The sequence below is a fragment of the Microtus ochrogaster genome, unplaced genomic scaffold (assembly GCF_000317375.1).
Source record: "Microtus ochrogaster isolate Prairie Vole_2 unplaced genomic scaffold, MicOch1.0 UNK1, whole genome shotgun sequence".
Taxonomy (NCBI): Eukaryota; Metazoa; Chordata; class Mammalia; order Rodentia; family Cricetidae; genus Microtus; species Microtus ochrogaster.
Genome location: NW_004949099.1, coordinates 856,444 through 877,025, shown reverse-complemented (window position 1 = coordinate 877,025; position 20,582 = coordinate 856,444). Strand labels below are relative to the sequence as shown.

At 47.1% G+C, this 20,582-nt stretch overlaps 2 protein-coding genes across 2 annotated transcripts in view; both read left to right on the top strand.

Annotated features, from left to right (window-relative positions):
* Anxa4 (annexin A4) overlaps positions 1-17,030 on the top strand; it is a 52,189-nt gene extending 35,159 nt beyond the window's left edge. The window contains 9 exon segments of the mRNA XM_005364807.2: positions 575-688; positions 1,324-1,414; positions 3,925-4,004; positions 4,983-5,039; positions 6,539-6,632; positions 10,061-10,156; positions 11,682-11,740; positions 13,223-13,345; positions 16,052-17,030. Coding sequence (XP_005364864.1) covers positions 575-688; positions 1,324-1,414; positions 3,925-4,004; positions 4,983-5,039; positions 6,539-6,632; positions 10,061-10,156; positions 11,682-11,740; positions 13,223-13,345; positions 16,052-16,111 — 774 coding nt within the window. The 3' untranslated portion in view covers positions 16,112-17,030.
* A 2,843-nt stretch (positions 17,031-19,873) lies between these two features.
* The window catches only part of Gmcl1 (germ cell-less, spermatogenesis associated 1), a 40,576-nt gene continuing 39,867 nt past the window's right edge, over positions 19,874-20,582 (top strand). Inside the window, exon 1 of the mRNA XM_013353027.2 lies at positions 19,874-20,305. Coding sequence (XP_013208481.1) covers positions 20,052-20,305 — 254 coding nt within the window. The 5' untranslated portion in view covers positions 19,874-20,051. The remainder of the gene's footprint in view (positions 20,306-20,582) is intronic.

The window sequence follows — 20,582 nt, the reverse complement described above, 5'->3', positions numbered from 1 at the left end:
CACACAAACAAAAATATGGGGTCAGTGAAATGGCTTAGTGTGTAAAAGTGTTGCTGCCAAGCTAAACAACCTGAGTTCAATCCCACAGGACAAAGAACCTCTGCCTTAGGTTGACCTCTGACCTCCACTGCTGCACACCTCTGCACACAAATAAATGAGTGTAATTGTAAATTTTAAAAAGAGAAAAATAGGTATGTATTCAAAAGTAAAATTTAATGAGAACAACAACAACAAAGCAAAAACAAATTTTCACGAGAAAGCCGGCATGCTTTGTAAACGTCACTGAAGTTTGGCCAGATGGGAAATGGCCACACTCTCCTTTGCTGTACTGTGTGGTTTAGGTTGAAGTCAATTAATAAAAGCTGGTCTTGGGCAGATTAGGAAAACTGACAAGTGTTTTAACAGCTGTCTGGTGTGACTGTCGATGTGTAGATGTGTCAAATGACCTAGGAAAGCACCGCTGCGTGCTCCCAGGAGGGTGACGAGTGCCCAGGACATCCCTGCACCATAACTAGAGAGAGGCTGGCATAACTGACAATAGCAGCTAAGAGTAGACACTTCCTTCTCATTTCAGGACCTGATGGATGACTTGAAGTCGGAGCTGAGCAGCAACTTTGAGGAGGTGATTTTGGGGATGATGACACCCACGGTGCTGTACGATGTGCAGGAGCTGCGGAAAGCCATGAAGGTCAGTGGTCCCCGAGCTCTCAGTGTCCCAGTGCACACGGTGACAGGAGCCTAGGAGGCTGTGACAGTCTGTGGTCCCTGTGTTCTAGTGCACACGATGATGTGTCAACCTTCAGAACCGTGGCCAGCAGAGTTGGAGCGATGGCTCAGTGCTTACAGCTCTGGCAGAGGACTGTAGTTTGCTTCCCAACACACATAGTGGGCAGCTCACAACCACTTGTAATTCCAGCTCTAGGGATCTGACATCTTCCTCTGGCCTCTTGGGGCACTAGACTCACAGGCACACAGACCCACACACATAAAATAAAACCTTAAAGTTAAAAGCTATAGCCAAGTCCTTCTGAGAGGGGGGAGTAGAGGATGAGAGAATGAGTAGAGGATGGATAAATGGTTATGATTATGGTGAGCACACCGGGCTTGGGCAAGCCAGTTAAAAGTTATCAGGCCCCGCTTCTGGACCCCGGGGGGCTGGAATTACATCCTGAAGCTTCATACCTGCAGTCTTTCTGAGTGTGGGACTCAGTTTTTAATTTGTAGATTTAATTGCATCCTTCTGTTTGTTTCACTGTGCATAACCGCTGCACGTTACTTTGATCCACTGGTTCATACCATCCTCACCTCTGGCCTCACATTTAGGGGGCTGGCACAGACGAGGGCTGCCTGATTGAGATCCTGGCTTCTCGTACCCCCGAGGAGATCCGTCGCATCAACCAGACATACCAGCAGCGTAAGTGGCATCCTCCAGGCCCTGGCACAGGTTGCCTATGACTTGAAAATAAGACGGGGACCATTATTTCTCAGCTTTAGATTATGGTAGAGTTTTCTTCCCTTTGTTTTACTTATTTTCCCTTAATTTTCTGCCATATGTATCACCCAGGGTACTAGGGATGGAGGCCAGCATCTCTCATAAGCTAGACCAGTGCCCTAGGCTCTAACACAGAGCTGTGCCCCGGCACCACCATTCCCTGTGTTTCAATATGTATCACTCCTGTGGAGAAACAGTCATGTAGTAGGGACTCTTGCTCAGGGTACAGAGGCTGAACCTAAACGCTGGGAGTCTGGAGTTAGCCCCCTGACCATGACCTCTACCCCACTCAGGATTTGAAGTTAGCCCCCCCCCCAACCCTGACCTCAGCCCTGTGGAGGGTTTCTGAGAGCCAGCAGAGTAAGGTGAGGCAAGAAGGCAACTTGGTTCAACATGACTGAGTAGCCAGTGTTGCTTCAAACTTTGACCCTGAGTAGCTTATTTTAGACCTATTTAAGCACAGCATAATTTAGTGAAAAATTTCCTGGTGCACAATAAGACTTAAGGCATTGAAACTCTGTGAAGTACATGTGACATCTTCTATAAAGATGTGTTCTGTGGATTGATTACATGTGACAGCTCCCATAAAGATAAGTTCTATAGATTAACAAGCTCATGACAAGGGTATTGTAGGAGGCCGCTTGTTTGTTCCCAGCTGCTTAGCCCCAAAATAATTACACAGAAATCATATCATTTGCAATACTGTTTGGCCAATAGCTTAAGTGTGTTTCTGGCTAATGTATACATGTTAATTTAACCCATTTCTATTCATCTTTGTATCACCACATGGCTATGGTTTACCAGGTAATATTCCCGTGTCTGTCTCCAGTGGGGCTCCATGGCTTCTCCCTGACTCTGCCTTCTTTCTCCCAGCATTCAGTTTAGTCCCCCCCCCCCACCTCTATGCTCTATCACAGGCCAAGGCAGTTTCTTTATTAACCAATGGTATTCACAGCATACAGAGGGGAATCCCACATCATAAGGGTCTGGGGAGGATTGAGCCTGATCTCATCCACACAGATAGTGCCGAGGTCACCAGGCTATGAACCACATCTGCTCCCAGTCTTCTGGGTGGATAACAGGCTGTGCATCCCTTCCTTTAAAGGAGCAATCCTATGTGTTTAACACTCTTGGTTCCCCCTAGTGCTTATCTGTGAGCCTAGGAACCTCCATGCCTCTCACACAGTCCCCTTAACCCTGGCATCTGCCCCACAGTGGCTTTTGGTGGCTATAAAGAGTGTCATTCTTCAGAGAGATCTGTTAGAACCTCTCTGGGGACCTCTGTCCTGTGACACTGGTAACCTTTCAACAGCTTCTGTACCAGGCTTTATCTTTTAGGTCACCAACCAGCTTCCAAGTCATGACACGGAGACTTATTAGTTATAAATGCTCGGCCTAGCTTAGGCTCGTTTCTGTCTAGCTTTTTCTTTAATTTAAATTAACCTGCTTCTTTTCATCTACGTTTTGCCTCGGGCTTTTTACCTTTCTTTCTGTATGTCCTACTGTGCCTGACTGCCGGCCCCTGGCATCTCCCTCTCTTTCTCTCTCATTCTGGATTTCTCCGCCTACTTATTCTCTCTGCCTGCCATCCCTCTACCCCACGTAGCCCTCTACTGCCTAGCTATTGGCCATTCAGTTTTTTATTAGACCAATCATGTGCTTTAGGTGGGCAAGGTGAAACAGCAACACATCTTTACATAGTTAAACAAATGCAGCACAAACAAAAGCAACGCATCCTTACATCGTTTACAAAGGCAGCAGAAACTGTGTAACACACCTTTACACAGTTAAAGTGATATTCCACAACAAGCATCCTTACATCGTTTACAAAGGCAGCAGAAACTGTGTAACACACCTTTACACAGTTAAAGTGATATTCCACAACAAGCATCCTTACATCATTTACAAAGGCAGCAGAAACTGTGTAACACACCTTTACATAGTTAAACTGATATTCCACAACAAACTTCCTTCCACTCAGACACATGCAGAGCAGAGTCTCAGACGGGAGAAAACCAGGGAGGATTCTAGTCCTGCCTTCTTGATCCCCATCATCTTAAAGAGACAGCCATAGTTCCTTCTGGGTCGTATTTATTGTTTGTTTTGTTGCCATTTTTACGAGTTGATTAGTTTCATTAGAATTGCTTACAGGAACATGGGTGAAGGGTTACCCACAGGAGCAGGGATTCCTTACTGATGGTTACACCCCTGAAGGAATTGTCTCCCCTACCCCCAGCAACCATTACCTACTTATAGACCCTCAGGGAGAGCTGGGACCACACAGAGTTTCAGATTTTGAAAACCTCACATGGGGTAGCACTTTGGTCAGAGTCGTACCATGAGCAGGCTGCCCTGGAGGAACGGCGCTTGCTGGCAGGTGACGGCACTGGCAGGTCTCTGTTCTGATGTACCCATTTCCGATTTCTTGGCAGAATATGGAAGAAGCCTTGAAGAGGACATCTGCTCTGACACATCCTTCATGTTCCAGCGAGTACTGGTGTCCCTGTCAGCGGTGCGTGTCTTCCTTGGTCCCAGCTTCTGAAAGGGGATGCTGGGTTAATTGAGACATGTACCCTCCTTTACCTGCCCTTCATCCTTTTAGCCTCCTAAACATGGGTATTCCCCAGGTGCCATTCTCTGGCTGTCTGTTCCTTTTTCTTATTTCTCCTTCAGAGCCCCTGGCTGGTCATGCATGCCCAACCATCTCTTCTTAACTCACTGTTCACATGTCCCATGCTGATGCCAGCTACCTCTGTTACAAAGCATCGGATTCAAAGGATATTGGGAGATAACTTCCATGTGTTTTGGATATTTATACGGTGGCAGGACTGGAGAGGGTGGGGGAGTACTTCTTGTTCTTGCAGACAGAGAACCTGAGTTAAACTCCACACCTACAATGAATGGCTCACAACCACCTGTAACTCCAGATCCAGGAGATCTGATGCCCTCTCCTGGCCCCTATAGGCACTGCACACACACGACACATACAAATACAACACACACTTTTAAAAAATCTTTTTTTAAAGAACAGCCTTCCAAACTGAGGTGCAGTGCCTGTCTGACACTCCTTAGTGTTCCTTCAGGGGTTCCCGTGGCTCTCCATGCTGGAGCTGGTGCATTTGGTGCTGACTTGCATGAGCTCCCCAAGTTTGTCCTCTGCCCAGCATTCTCTTGATCAATGAAGACTGGCTGGTTAGGAAGGCTGAGTCAGCTGGGTCGGTGCCGTGGTTGGAATAGGGAGGAGGACGCAGGAAGAAGTTACTGCCCTTCCACTGGAAGAGCCAACTTTGCAACACCAGGAGTCACAGTGGGGCTCTCACTCCGCTGAGAATATCTGCCTGACGTAGCTCCAAGCCCTGGTGACTAAGACAGCAGTCCTGACCCCCTAACCTGAAGAGCCAGCTTTTACTGCATCTTGTCTCCAGGCCTTCGGTCTTAAGAGCACCCTGGAATTGCCATGGGAACTCACTCTTGTCTGTTTCACCCGCAGGGTGGCAGGGATGAAGGGAATTACCTGGATGATGCGCTCGTGAAGCAGGACGCCCAGGTTAGTAGGCTGCAAATTCCTTCTTACAGCTTCTTCTCTAAGACAGGCCTCACTCCGCTCTGGTTAGCAGGTTTCTTTCAGGGGTACCTGGAACTTGGGGTGGCTCAGGGCACCATCTCTATACTCCTGAATTCTAGGTCTCCTTCTCACCCTGGGGCCACATGAGGATCCCAGAGAACCCCCTCCTTGTGTGTGTGTGTGTGTGTGTGCGCGCGCGTGCATGTGCGTTTGTGTGTGTGTGTGTGTGTGTGTGTGTGTGTGTGTGTGTGTTGCCAGGGAATGGACCCCAGGGCTTGGCCCATGGCTAGGCAAGTGCTCAGTGCTTGAGCTAAGTCCCCAGCCATTTCAGCTGTCTACTGAATGATCCAGAGGGGAAGGAGCTGCCTCTGCTCTTCACACTGCCCTAAAGAGAACATGCAGTAGGACACTGCTCTGTCTGGAACCCCTGCTGATGTCTGTCCTGACACACTGCTGTCTATTCTGACGCACCGATGTCTGTCCTGATGCACTGATGTCTGTCCTGACACACTGCTGTCTATTCTGACACACCGTTGTCTGTCCTGATGCACTGATGTCTGTCCTGACATGCTATCTGTCCTGACACCCTGATGTCTCCTGCCACTCATCCCTGTGGCCAGGTACATAGTAGCTTATAGACAGTGGACCCTCAATAAGAACCAAGCACCCCCACAGGGCTTTTCTCAGTCAAACAATTGAATCCTCACAGCAACCTTAGGACTTTGACCTCCATTGTACAGGTAAGGAAATTGAGGCTCTGGAGAAAGCTCCTTGCTTGAATTCAGACCAAATAATGGAATAACACACACACACACACACACACATGCACACACACACACACACACACACACACATCACAGGGACAGAGGGATACAGAAACAGAAGCTTGGAATGGTATTATGTCCCAACCTAGTGTAAGCTGAAAATGCATTTACATTGGGAGGCTTGACACAAAGTCCACTAGAGTGTGTTGCTTGCTGCCCTCATGACTGTGTAGCTAACTGGGAGCATGGGTTACTGCTTGATGCTCACACTTTGATGAAGTCCTACACTGTATAGACAGGTTCAAGAAAAGACCAAAGTGCAAACTTTGAAGCCTGATTTCTGCTGAACGGATGTCATTTCATGCCATTATGAGGTTAAAGTGATTGAAGAACCAAGTGTGTGTCTGTGTGTGTGAGTCTGTGTGTGTGTGTGTCTGTGTGTATCTGTATGTGTGTCTGTGTGTGTGTCTGTCTGTGTGTGTCTGTGTGTGTCTGTGTGTATCTGTGTGTGTGTCTGTGTGTGTCTGTGTGTATCTGTGTGTGTGTCTGTGTGTGTGTCTGTATGTGTGTGTGTGTGTGTGTGTATACACAGCATGTTTGCCTTACCAACTAACAAAATAAAACCAAATCAGTTCATCTCTCAGACGTCTTAGAACTATTCGCCCAAGTACTGGCACATCCTATCTGGTATTTAAACTCATGGTTTTTTGGCACCAGGACCTGTTTGAGGCTGGGGAGAAGAGATGGGGGACGGACGAGGTGAAGTTCCTAAGCATCCTCTGCTCCCGGAACCGGAACCATCTGCTGCATGGTGGGTACCTGCCTCCCTACCTCACTCAATTCTGCTAGAATGGAAGATAACCCTAAACATTTAAAGAGTATTTTATTTTGTGTATATGAATGTTTTGACTAAATGTATGTCTGTAAACCAAAGTGTATGTCTTGTCTCCTTGGAGATCAGAAGAGGGTACTAGATTATCTAGAACTGGAGTTACAGACAGTTGTGAGCCATAAAGTGGGTGGTGGGAAGGGACCTGACCCAGGTCTGTTGTAAGAGCAGCAAGTGCTCTTAACACTGAGGCATCTTTCCAGTCCCTGATAACCTTTAAGAAAAATCTTTTACTTATTCTTTGATAATTCCAAACATGTATATAATGTGACTTGATCATAGTGCTCCCCCAGGTCATGATGATCTTTCCCCCACCATGATACGGAATACTCAACTATTAGATTTTTACCTTGCAAATGTGGGAATCAAATGATATGAATGAAGGGCAATTTCGAAAGATTAATTTGAATTACTGGCAGATATACAACATGTTCGTAATAATTTAACATTCTTTATCCCAGGAAACCAGCATTCCTAGTTAGTCCTTTCTCTAGTGCTTCCCCAAGACATTCATTTCCCTTGCTCACATAAGGAAGCAGCCTTCACTGCCTGAGGGACCAGTTTAAATAAATGTCAGTTGGTAATTATTTCTGTTTAATATCACTGATCAATCTGTTCACAGGTTACATTGAGTAAAATGAGTCGCGGGTAATTTCACTTTTTATTTCCTTTGTGTGATGTTCCCAATTTGCTTCTGGTAATTTCTAAACTTTGCAATGTGCTTTTAACTTCTTTGGTGGTGGGGGAGGGACACTAAACCTTTATAGGATATTTGTTGCCAGGCTGAGTCTTCTTATAAACGGCAGTAAGGACTCAGTAGGGCCGTTCATCTTGTAGATGAGCTCTTTAGACCTTCATGGGCATCATAATTTTAAAAACCACCATCTCCCTGTCATAGGCATGGAGTTTCAAAGCTTGTGGGGAATTTGAGGAGAATGGGATTGCTAAATTGAAAACACAATGTAGCTGCAAAGTTTGACACATTTACAAGTTGTAATTATTCTAGATACTCCTCAGTGGCAACAATAATAATAATAATAATAAGCAAATATTTCTGTCCATAAATCATACACCAGGATGAAACTTGGGGCCTTATGCTTTCTTTTATTGGCTCCCCTTGCCTGCTTACAATGTGAGCGCCCCCTTGTGGCATTTTTCCAGAATTGCAGGTCCTGGGAAACATTTACTAAGAATTTGTATATCTATAGTTGGGCAGTTAAAAATTACCTATTCATTAGGGAGGGCAGCAGAGAAAAATGTAGAGCTCAATAAAAATCAATAATAAAAAATTACCTATTCATAAGTTACCAAGAGACAATATTGAGGGTGGCGGTTCAAGACAGGGTTTCTCTGTATCTTTAACTCACAGAGTGCTGGTATTAAAGGCATACACTACCACCACCCAGCCCAGGAGACAATATTTTAGGCACTATTTAGGTAGTGTAAACGGAATAATCTTGTTACCAACCAACAGTGATGGTCAGAGCTAAGGGCATTCACTCCAGTTTACAGCAGGGGTCTGATCAGTGTCTTTGAGTCTGGACATATACACTGGCAAACAGGAAGATGGACAGTACCAGTGGCTCCCAATATTGGAGGAAGATCTGAACCCTTTCATGAGAACAGAAATAAAGGTGCTTCTGGGGATCTCCCTGGGAACAAACAAAATGCTGGTTCCAGCATGCACCAGGAATCCTAGGCAGAAAAGATGGGAACAGGTGATCCCTGAGGCTTGTTGTCCGGCCAGTCTGGCTAACTGTGAGCTCCAGGTGCAGTGAGGACTGTCTCAAAACCAAACAAGACAAGGTGGCGGGCTGGGGGAGTGCTTGCTGGGCAAGCAGGAGGGCCTATGCTAGAATCTCATCCTCTCACATAAAAAAGCCAGCATTGAAAGGCAGAGACAGGTGGATCCCAGGAGTTCACTGGCCAGTCAGCATAGCTGACAGGGTGAGCTCCTAATTCAGTGGGTGCACCTGTCTTAAAAGCAGTAAGACCCTGGGTGAGAAAGGAAGATTCTCAGCATCCTCCTGTGGCCTTTGTATACACGAGCACAGGCGTAAGCAGTGGTGAACACAGTCCAAATTAATTCATTAAAATAAATTAAAAATAAGAAGACAACTGACACCTGCTTCTGGCTTCCACATGCATGCACACACATTAGAACATACTGTACCACACCCCATACAACTCGTTTTGAGATAGAGTCTCACTGTGTAGCCCTGGCTAGCCTGGAACTCACTATGTAGTCCAAGCTGACCTCGAATTCACAGAGATCCTCCTGCCTCTGCCTCCCAAGTGCTGGGATCAAAAGTGTGCAACCACCATGCCTAACCACACAACTGAAAAGAAAAAGAAAGAAAACCATCTCCTGGAGGGCAGGCCACTCTGAGGGCCCCTACTGGGACAAGGTTATGATGTGAGTTGCCGAACATTGCTGTCCCTTAACTGATAACCTATGAGAATCACATGGATGGAGGGGACAAGATGGGATGCCAGCAAATGCCACTAAGGAGATAAATAAAACAGATATCTGTCCTAATAAGTCTCTGGAAGAAGAGAGGAAAACATTAATCACATTCAAAAATCCTGGGCAAAAAGCAAGAAAAAAAATTATGCAAAAAAAATTATTTAAAAATGCAACCGGCTGCTCCAAGATGTGACTCAGCTTTGAGGAGGCTGAGCTGTTCTCGTCCTAACGAGCCGAATGGAGAGGAGCGCACAGCTGACGTCAAAGCTGACGTTTTACAATGACTAGGACTCTGTAGCCCAGGCTGGCCTTGAACTCAGGGTGTGACTGAGGAACTGCCTACCCCGCCTTCACCTGCCGAGTACCGGGACTAGAGGGGTGAGCTACCAGACCCTGTCTGCTGACACAAGAAGAAAACAAATGTACTCAAAGATCCTCTTAGTGCCTAATGTTCTCCAGGGAGCTCAGCACTCTTCCTCCTGGATGGGCCCAGTCCGCCAGACTACACCCTGCCTGGGCCCTCACCCACAGTAATAGTTGGTTTCCTCTTGAAATATGCCAAAAATACCTAAGTAGTGTAAGCTTGTTAAAATGTGTTCATTCTCTCCATAAATTTTAGTTCCCTGCATTTAAATTTTTATTACACTAATTTATGTGTTTATTTATTTAGAGCGTATGTTGTTTGTGTTATGTGTGTGGGTTTGCAAACGCCACAGATAACATGTGGAGATCGGAGGACAATTTGCCCAAGTCAGTCCTCTTCTTCCAGCATATGGGTTCCAGGGGTCAGTTCAGGTCATCAGGCTTGGGGGCAAGTGCGCTTAGCAGATCAGTCATCGGCAGCCCCGGTTTCTAAATCACACTCCCTTGTTATTGCTTGTAGTGTTTGATGAATACAAAAGGATCTCCCAGAAGGACATTGAGCAGAGTATTAAATCTGAGACATCGGGGAGCTTTGAAGATGCCCTGCTGGCTATAGGTAAACTGGTGAGCCCCAGAACTAATTCTGTTAGGGGTCTTCCTTAGTCTCCAGATGTTGTTGCGGAGATATAGAGTGGTGCTTTTCTGAAATTAAAGTCGTCCCCCTCACTGAGGGTACGTTCTCGAATCTCAGAGAATGGATTCTCAGCAAATTGGCCAGGCTGGTCTGGCATTCCTGGATTAATGTGATCCTCTCACCTCAGTCCCCAAATACCTGACCCACAGCCACGTGCCACCACACCAAGATGATTCTCCAGAACTGCTGTTGTTTTTTTTTTAATTTTCTGTTCACAAGTATTTTGGTTGCATGCAATGTGTGCAATGCCCGTGGAGCCCAGAAGGGGGCGCTGGATCCACTGAAACAGGAGTTACAGAGTGTTGTGAACCACCACATGGGTGCTGAGAAGCAAACCTGGGTCCTCTGTAAGAACAGTTAGTGCTCTTAACCACTGAGCCATCTCTCTTGTCCCAGACTTTTCTTTTGCTAGATGTTCTCATTCAGTAACCAAGGCTGGCTTTGAATTTGTAGCAATCCTCCTATCTTGGCTAGGAGTGCTAGATTCATAGACATGAACGACCCCATCTGACTGTTCTACAACTTTAAAGAAGAAATACTTGCAAAGCTTGACACTGTGCACACCTGTAATCCCAGCAGTTGGGAGGTAGAGGCAGCCCTGAGGATCAGTAGTTCAAGATCACCCTCGGCTACATAATGAGTTCAAGGCCAGCCTGGGCCATGGGAGAACCTGACTGAAAAAAGCAGCTATTCTGTGTGGCCTGACTCTGACTGCTGTTGTGCCAGGGGTCTTATGACTTTGTCTTTGATACTTTTCTATTTCATTATAAGAGAAAGATAGCACCATGTTAGCTGCATCTGGCAAGTCAATTGACTTTAACAGCTGATTTTGAAGCTTTTTGATTGTGTGGGTGTTTCGCAGACACATGTATCTGTGTACCATGTGTGTGCCTTGTACCCTCAGAGGTCACAAGAGTTCATCAGATCCTTTGAAACTGGAGTTACGGGCAGTTGTAAGCAATTATTTGAGTGCTGGAGATTGAACCCTAGTCCTCTGCAAGGACAAGTACTCAACCCCTGAAGCATTTCTCCAGCTCCTTAAGAACTGTGTTACACGGCAGATGTAATAATCATTTTGGAACTGCGAGCCACCCTTGCTTTGACTGCATCATTAATGACTTCCCCAGAAACCTGATAAGCTGAGGACCCTGTCCATCTGGAAGAGGGTCCGGAGCACAGACCGTGTTCACCCAGCGCTGCTTGGCTCAAATGGGTCTAGCAAAGCAATCAGGAAATAGTTCTTGGGACTCTGTAGAAACAGAGAATAACTGTCAGTTCTCTTTGTTCTTGGATTTTGTTTCTGTGATCTTTTCATTCTGTTTTTATGGAAATAGAGTTAATTTGTTAGGAGAAGGGAAAGCCCTCCTGAGAGTGGGCATGGGTGTGGGCAGGGGAGCGGGCAGGGGAGCGGCCCATGCTCACTTCTTTTTGCCCCTTTTCTCCACAGTGAAGTGCATAAGGAACAAACCTGCATATTTTGCTGAAAGGCTTTATAAATCCATGAAGGTAAATTATTTCACTTTTACCGTTTGAAAGACTGTGGCGTATTGTTTTTCAAATTCTTAGGCTTGCCACCCGGATTCCACCCTGGAGTATCCAGCTCGACGCCACCCCTCACTGAATACTGCTGCGCTATACTGAGTGCTTCTCTCTATGAGCTTGTGATGTACGGAGCCCTGCTCCTAGGGCTTTGCATGTATGGATGCATTTATCCCCACAGCAGGAGCAGGGCACAAACTATCCTGTTTTACAAGTGGAGAAACTGAGGCATATAGAGTATACACAGTGTGTTTCCACTGTTTACAGAGGCAGGAATGCCCCAAGGAGACAAAGTCTAGCTTCAGAGCCAGGTTCCCAGGCCTGTGTTAGACCCTGTGCAGGCAGCCCTGCCGGGGCCCCAAGAGCAACAGGAAACCAGAACTGAATGCTTAGGTTTTGTTGTTGTTCTTCTGAGACAAATTCTCAGTAGCCCAGGCTGTCCGCAAATTCTCTTTGTAACTGAGGATGGCCTTGAACTTCTGACCATCTTGCCTCAGCCTTCCAAGTGCTGCTATCACGGGCCTATGCCATCGTACATGGTGGGGAGTCTTGGTTCTTTTGTTTTTTTTTTTTTTTTTTTTTTTTTTTGGTTTTTTGAGACAGGGTTTCTCTGTGGTTTTGGAGCCTGTCCTGGAACTAGCTCTTGTAGATCAGGCTGGTCTCGAACTCACAGAGATCCACCTGCCTCTGCCTCCCGAGTGCTGGGATTAAAGGCGTGCGCCACCACCGCCCGGTGAGTCTTGGTTCTTAAAGACTGTCTCTCCTCAAAGAGAAAAGCAAGCGTGTAGACACTAATGATAAGATGGCATGAGGACACAGTTCAGCATCCCACTACTAAACAGATACAATGGGCAGAGTGTTGATTTTCAGTATCCTTGAGGGATGATTTGAAAAGAACGTATAAGGACACAGGAGCTGGGTGTGCTAGCACACACCTGAAATTCCAGCTCCTGGGAGGCTGAAAAAGGAGGGTTGCTAAGTTTGGGACCAGACTAGACTATATAGCAAGGCCTTGTCTTAGTAAAGAGAGAGAGAGAGACAGAGAGACAGAGAGACAGAGACAGAGAGAGACACAGAGAGAGAGAGAGACAGAGAGAGAGAGGAAGAAGGAAGGGAAAAAAGCAAAACCAAACCAGCCTGTTCTGTTGAGGCAGAACTCGAGGGAAGCTTGGCACAGGGCCGGGGAGGAGGAAAGTAGACTGTACAGGTGGCTGAACAGCGTAGCGCCTGTCTTTGGAAACGCAAAGCGATGTCTTCGGGTCACAACACGGAGTGTTGGAAAGGTTGGCTGTGTAAAGCCTTGCATCCCAAGTTAAGGCATGAGGATGTTCCTCGGGCCTCCCAGGTCATCAAGCAAAGATACTGTAGCAGAATCACTGTAGCCTTGTCTTGCCTTGCTGGACCACAAAGAGCATCACCTGATGTAAGACCTTGTGCTCCCTCCCTCAGGGCTTAGGCACTGATGACAGCACCCTCATCAGAGTGATGGTTTCTAGAGCAGAGATCGACATGCTGGACATCCGGGCCAACTTCAAGAGGCTCTATGGGAAGTCTTTGTACTCTTTCATCAAGGTAGGGTACCACAGTGAAGACAGGGCCTGGCCTTGGGGTGCAGCACCACAGGTCTCTCCTCGTAGGCATATTGTTCCCAACCAAGATGGCCCTCTGCCCATCTGGGGCCCCTCCTTTCTCATGGTGTACAAGCAATAAGTTCATGCTGGCCCCAAACATGGATGAAAATTCTGGAACAATGATTCAGCACTGCTTTTATTCAAAAAAGGTAGTATAACAAGCCCCAACATTTTAAGGAATTGACCTGTTGTAGTGAACAGAGTGTAGAGAGGAAACGTCACCCCTGACCTCCATCTCAAATATCCTTCTACCCAAAGGTTAGAATACCAGGGGTTGGAGATAAGGGGTAAGCAGTTAAGAGAACTGACTGCTCTTTCGAGGGACCCCAGTTCCATTCCCAGCACCCATATGACAGCTCACAACCACCTGTGACTCCAGTTCTAGGAACCCGACACCCTCTTCTGGCCTCCATGGGTGCTTGCGTACATGTAGTACACAGATGCATGCATGCACATTTGTGCAAAATACACAATAAAGGAAAATGTGTATTAGCAATAATCTCACACAATTTATTCCCATGTGTGATATTGCAAACCTTAGGGCCTTTGTATACCAGTAATATATACAGTTTGTCTGTAGACCAGTTACAGACGCAAAAGACCTATCTATGTCTGTAACTGGTCTACACATCATCATTTGAGCTCTCAATTGCTTTTATGATTTTGATTTCTTTCCCCCAAGATCTGTCCCATGCCTGCCATGGCAAAAGTTGTATGTGATCATTTGCTTTCTGTTGCTGAATAAATGCCAAAAACCACTTAAGGAAGACATAGTTGATTTTGGTTTATAATTCCAGAGGAGGGAAGGCATGGGAGCAGGCCAAAGGAGCAGGAAGCTGGCTGGTCACATTGCATCTGAACACAGGAATCAGCATGAACAGTGAACAGAATAGTCAGGGCGGGCTATAAAGCCTCCGAGCCTGCCCTTAGGGACGACCTTCCTCCAGCCAGGCTCTGCCTCCTGAAGATTCCATAGCCTCTCCTACCAATGCCCCCCCAAACACACGAGTCTACGGGAGGCATTTCTCATTAACTAACCCACCATAAATTTCCACGATCTACATGTTTCTCACACATGATGCTTTTCCCTCTAAGAAATGGACAGATTCTCACAGTTGGTTACCTGTTCTCATGGGAATAGCCTCTTCTCCACAACACTGAGTTCTGGGACCTGACGCCAACGCAGCTATTCCCCAGGGTGAATACTTCTTCCTCCTTAGATCCCTGCATACAGTAATTGCTGTCGCTCATGGTTCCTCATTCAAAGACAAAAATTGAATGAATACTTCTCTGTACACACGTGCGTACGTGCCTGCTAAGGATTGAACTCAGGGCTTCAGGTTCTGTACTTCTGGTACATTCTCAACCCTTAATGAATACTTTTCAGAGCACAACTTCCTCATCTGCCTGGTAATGATGGCAGGAGCTGAAGCTAGAATCGCCCAGCAGGGTCTGCTAGGAATGTGAGCCAACATGCCCCTCCCGCCCGCACCTGTTTGCCGTTCTTGGTACCAGACAGCCAGGAGTTCTAAGATGGCGTGGGTGTGGGGAAAACTGACTCACCCCACACAACCCCTCATTAACTCCTTTGCTTCTTTAAGAAGCCTGGAGAGTCTTGTAAACACAAAGCTGAAACTAATTTCCGAGACGCCTCAGTTGCTTACACAGCAAACTTCTCATCAAGATTTGACCTGTGAATTAAATATCCTGAAAAATAGGGAATCCACTGGTCATGTGAGGGCTGCTATCAAAAAGAAAGAGTCTCGGGCATGGGGATATAGGGCTGGGGGCGGATGGTTCAGTGGGCGAAATGCGTGCCATACAAACGAGAGGATCTGAGTTTGGTTCCCCAGCACACCCACGGAAAAGAAGCAACAGCAAGCATTGGTCACCCCAGTGCAGGCAAAGGCAGAGACCTAAGGATCCACGGGCTCACTGGTTCGCGTGTCTCTGTCCCATCATCCCTCCCTCCTCTGTGGTTTGTCAATACAGGGTTTCTCTGTGTAACAGCCCTAATTGTCCTGGAACTAGCTCTTGTAGACCAGGCTGGCCTCAAACTCACAGAGATCCCCCTGCCTCTGCCTACAGTGCTGGGATTAAAGGTGTGCACCACTACCACCCAGCTCCTATGCTCTTCTTTTAATTTTTTTTAACACAGAACAAGTATTATTTTTAAAAAGATTATTATTTATGTATGTCTGTGTATATGTATGTAAGCGTGTGTGTGTGTGGATGTTTGTATGTGCCTCAGGTGTGCAGTACCTCATGTGCACAGTGCTGAAGGAGACTATATCTGTGTATATGTATGTAAGCGTGTGTGTGTGTGGATGTTTGTATGTGCCTCAGGTGTGCAGTACCTCATGCGCACAGTGCTGAAGGAGACTAGAAGAAGGTGCCGGATTCCCCTGGACCTGTAGCTCTAGACAACTAAGAGCACCAAGAACCAAACTCGGGTTCTCTGTGAGAGCAAGGGGTGCCCTTAGTATACAAGCCCTCTCTCCAGGCCCAAGTGTTACTTTTGTAATAAAAAAAAATTGAGGACCTGAGAAAAATCTAGCCATGTTTGAAAATGAACATGGGTGATTTTGAACTGTGTACAGGCTAAGAACCATGTGACTGCTGGTAACTGTGTTCCCCTTTCTTCCAGGGCGACACTTCCGGAGACTACAGAAAGGTTCTCCTCATTCTCTGCGGAGGAGACGATTAAAACAAGACCTAGGACAGGAGGCTTATTAACGCTGATTTTTTTTAAACTTCATTTTTCTGCACTGCTATTAACATTATCTCAAATGCTTATTTCCAGTTAAAACGCCTCCAGCTGCCTCCTGTGGTCTAGGCTGTGTTATTATCGTCTATAGTTAGTCATTTTGATGCCTTAAACCTGTACTTTCAAAGCTTTTAAGAACTAAATGGAGATTTAGAATTAGAAATTAAAATGTTCTCCATGTCTGTAACAGATTATTTCCTCATTTGTGTTTTGCGGAGACTGAATGCACCAATTCCTTTTGGGTTTTCTTTTCAGTAAGAATTTGACAGGACAGAAGTGTTCTCTTCCCTGGGCAGCCAGTCATTTCTTCACGTGGGAGCCTGGGCATCTGTTACTGATAATTTTCACCCCATTTCCTCTTTTGCACAACTGTGGATTGAAGTTCCCATGAGCCTCCTTTCTTTGACTGTATCCATCATGTTAACTGCTAAGTACTGTGTTTGGCGTGGCAGGCTTCATGTCCCCTTGCACTGAGACCACCTTCTTCCCAAGAAATGTAGTAAAGTCACCAACTCCGCAAACAAGTTCAATCTCAAGAGTGGTTCAGTGGAGCCCAGGAGTCTGGGCGTCACTCACACCAAGCATTCCGCAGTCTTAGGGCTCCTGTCCCAACCTTGCTCAAAGGTGACGGGAAAGAGCAAGACTCGGATGAGGTTCTGGTTCACAATGCTTTGGGTTGTGGCTAACCTAAGGGAATTTTTTCTTCAGTTAAAAAAAATAATCTCTTTAGATTGTTGATTTGATTCCCACTGTGCCTTTTTGCTCCTGCAATCAGTCAGACATGGTGCTTGCATGTAATCATGAAGTTTGGTTTGTATACAACCTGAGAAATTTTTAATTAAAAAACAGTGACTTTAAAGGGATGTGTATTCTTTCTGTTTGATTTTTCCATGTCGGAGATGTTTTTCTTCCTGAGCCATGGAAGGAACTATTTTGAAGGAATCATGATACTAAACATCAACATAAAAGAATAACACATTAATCGTATGTTAGCCTGCTTCTATAAGACCAGTGTTTACACTGAGAGGTGGAGGCAGGAGGATCAGAACCCTCCCTGGCTACATAGCCAGTGTGAGGCCAGCCTGAGCATACGAGTCCCAGCCTCAAAAAAGCAAAACAAGGGCTGGGGAGATGGCTCAGAGAGTAATACGCTTGCCGCTCAAGCACGAGGCGCAGTGTTTGGATCCCTGTAACCAATGTGAAAGCCAGGCACAGCCAGTGAGTATGTGTCTGTAACCCCAAGGCTGGGATGTGGAGATGAATGGATCCCGGGGGCTCAGTAGCTAGCACTTATAGCTGAACCAATGAACTTCAGGTTCAGTGGAAGACCCTGTCTCTGATGATGATGATGATGATGATGATGATGATGATGAGGAGGAGGAGGAGGAGGAGGAGGAGGAGGAGGATGTAGAGAGTACGACACTGATATTGTCTTCTGGTTTCCACATGAGCACATGCAGGCACTCTCGAGTACACACACACCCAAATAAATAATAAGATAATACTGAGAAGGGTCAGTAGGTAAAGGCCTTTGCTGCCAAGCCTGAAAAACCAAGGCTGAAACCCTGAGTTTAATCCCCAGAACCCACAGGGTGGGGAGAACAAGGAATGGCACCCCCTCACACTAAAACAAAGTAGCAAAACCAACAAAACCAACAAAATCATTGGCATTTATGTATGCCAAACACTACTCAATGACATTAAATGACTCTCTGAAAATGAGTGACACTCTGCTCCACTCAGTGGAGCATTTACAGTAAACGTTACGTACACGGTCAGAAATGTAGCTCAGTGGGATCAAGTCATCCCTTGCTTTCTTAGCACCACAAAGGACAGAAGTTACAGGTGCACAAAGAACACACTTCCCTTTGTTCCCGCTGCATTGGGGCCTGCACTTTGATGTGGAACCACAGACAACATGCTGATGTGACCCGTCATTCCAGTTAACACAGATTCGGGAACCGACGCTACCTCCTCAGAACTGTGGAATCTCTACTCCAACTTCATTACCTTTTGGAAGCATTACGAGGTTCTTTGTTCTAATTTTAGTAGATGTTTAACCTTTAAGTGACATCTTAGCTAGAATTTTAAACATTTCTGAGGTTGGGACAGTGTTTTGTGACTGTGTACTTTCAGTGGGCTGAGTTTTTCTTGCTTTAAGTGTAAATTCAGAGGGAAGGTAGAAAGTCACAATTCTTAAGTTCACGATTAGCTTAAGGAGCTACAGTTTCGCATATGCCAGTCTATCCCTTTGCAGCCACCCTTCTCTTTCTTCAACGTTTACCTCAACCTGCCTCAGCTAAGGGCCCTCACAATTCCTCAGGGATGAACAAACGCAAGACCTCGGTGGCCTGCAAAGTACACGGCCAAAAAGGAGTGCAGATGGCGCGTTGATGCGGTCAGTTCTGGGAAGAATTTGGCAAGAGCTCAGAAAGTTGAAAATTTCCCAGAAAATCTGTTTCCAGGGATCTGCTTGATGAAGCTTTTATGGATAATGTTCATGTCTGTTCTAAAGGAGTTAAAGACAAAATAACGGAAGCCCCTTGGCGAGGAACTGGAAAATCATGAGTCTTCCCATGAGTGGTGACCATAACTAAAGATTTAATCCAAAGTATAGTTTTAAGAGAGGAGAAAGGTTCTGAATCATAGGTTTGGGGAAGTCTGATTCCATTTAAATTACATGTCTGAATGCGCTGCAGAAAAGAGCATCTGAGTGGCATGTAAAGACACGCACAGAAAAAGCATGGAGAAGCGAGGATGTAAGCAGAGGGGGGTACACAAGGGGGTTTCTCGTTTTCTTATCATTATCCATTATATCTCAATCAAGCTGAAGGGGGAAGGAGAGCGAATCAAAGTAAGTGTGATAAAAAGTCCAAGCCCTTAGTGGGTCCGCAAATATTTGTATTGCTCTATTTGAAACATTTCATTATGAACATTTTACTTTGGAAAGTATAGAAGGCTGGCATGGTAGCTCATGCCTCAACTCCCAGCACTCATGGGCTAGAGTTCCAGGCCAACCTGAGCTTCAGAGTGAGACCCTTCCTTAAAAAAAGAAAAAGAAAGAAAATCGATGTAACTGAATTGGTAGTGCTTTGCATTCATGAAACTCTGGGTCGGATACCCGGCAATTAAATAGGCTGGCAATGTTGCCCGTGCTGAAAATCCGAGAAAAGCATTCGAGAAGTGGACACAGGAGATCAGAAGTTCAAGATCATTCTACAGAGTCGAAGGTCAGCATGTAATACAAGACCCTGACACAATAAAATAACCAAATCGAAACAAGGCAGAAGAAAGGAGCCAGGAACTGGAGGCTGGTTGTGGTTCCCGATCGACACCTCTCAACAACACGGGGTAAAGGCCGTCTAGTCAGGACAGTATGGTCCCAGAGCCCAGAAGGGGAAGCAAAGGCCATAATGACATGTCCGTCCACAAACTGACTTCACAGTGCTGGAGAAGACCCCGGGCTCGAGGAAGCTCGCGGGAAGAATCAAAGACAGGGGTCCCCAAACCCGTCGAGTACAAGCACCCAGCGCCCACGCCCCTGTGTTAACGCCGGAAGCACTGAAGGTTTGTCCTCACCCGGGCTAAGCTCGGCGAGGGCGTGTCCGACGCCCGCGCATGCGCGATCTTGCCGAGCAGGTTCCACCCCTTCCGGGGGCTCGCCGCACGCATGCGCTCTGCGGCGCGCGCTTTGTTGCGAGAACGAGGGGGCAAGGTCTTGAGGAGCCGGCGGCTGTGGTGCGGCGGGCGGGGCGGAGGATGGAGATGATGACTGCGTTCTCGGCGACGGTTGGGGCTGTGCGCGAGGCGGCTGCCGAGTAGGCGGTGGGGCGTCAGGCATGGCGGGGCGGCCCTTTGGCGCTCCCTAGGCGCCGGAGCCATGGGCGCGCTGAGCAGCCGGGTGCTGCGGCCCGCGGGGCGCGCTGAGCAGCCCGAACCCGCGTCCGGTTCTGGGGGCGCGTCCCGCTGGTCAGACGCGGGCGAGGATGCGGCCCAGGGCTTCTGTTACTGTCCGGGCGGCCGCAAGCGCAAGCGCAGCAGCGGCGCATTGTGCTACTGCCACCCCGACTCCGAGACAGACGAGGACGAGGACGAGGGCGACGAGCAGCAGCGGCTGCTAAACACCCCGCGCAGGTACCGAGCTATGGGCAGCCGGTGCCCTTGACAGGAGAGTGCGGGGCGGCCGCGCGGGGAGGGTCGGTGTGGGAGCTGAGCTCGTGCGGGGCAGACCTGAGATCAGTGTGGAAGCCGGCGCATGCTGGGCAACTGGGGTCAGTGCAGGAGCTGGGCGTCTGCAGACAGACCTGGGGTCAGTACGGGAGCTGGACGTTTGCAGACAGACCTGGGGTCAGTACGGGAGCTGGGCGTCTGCAGACAGACCTGGAGTCAGTGCGGGAGCTGGACGTTTGCA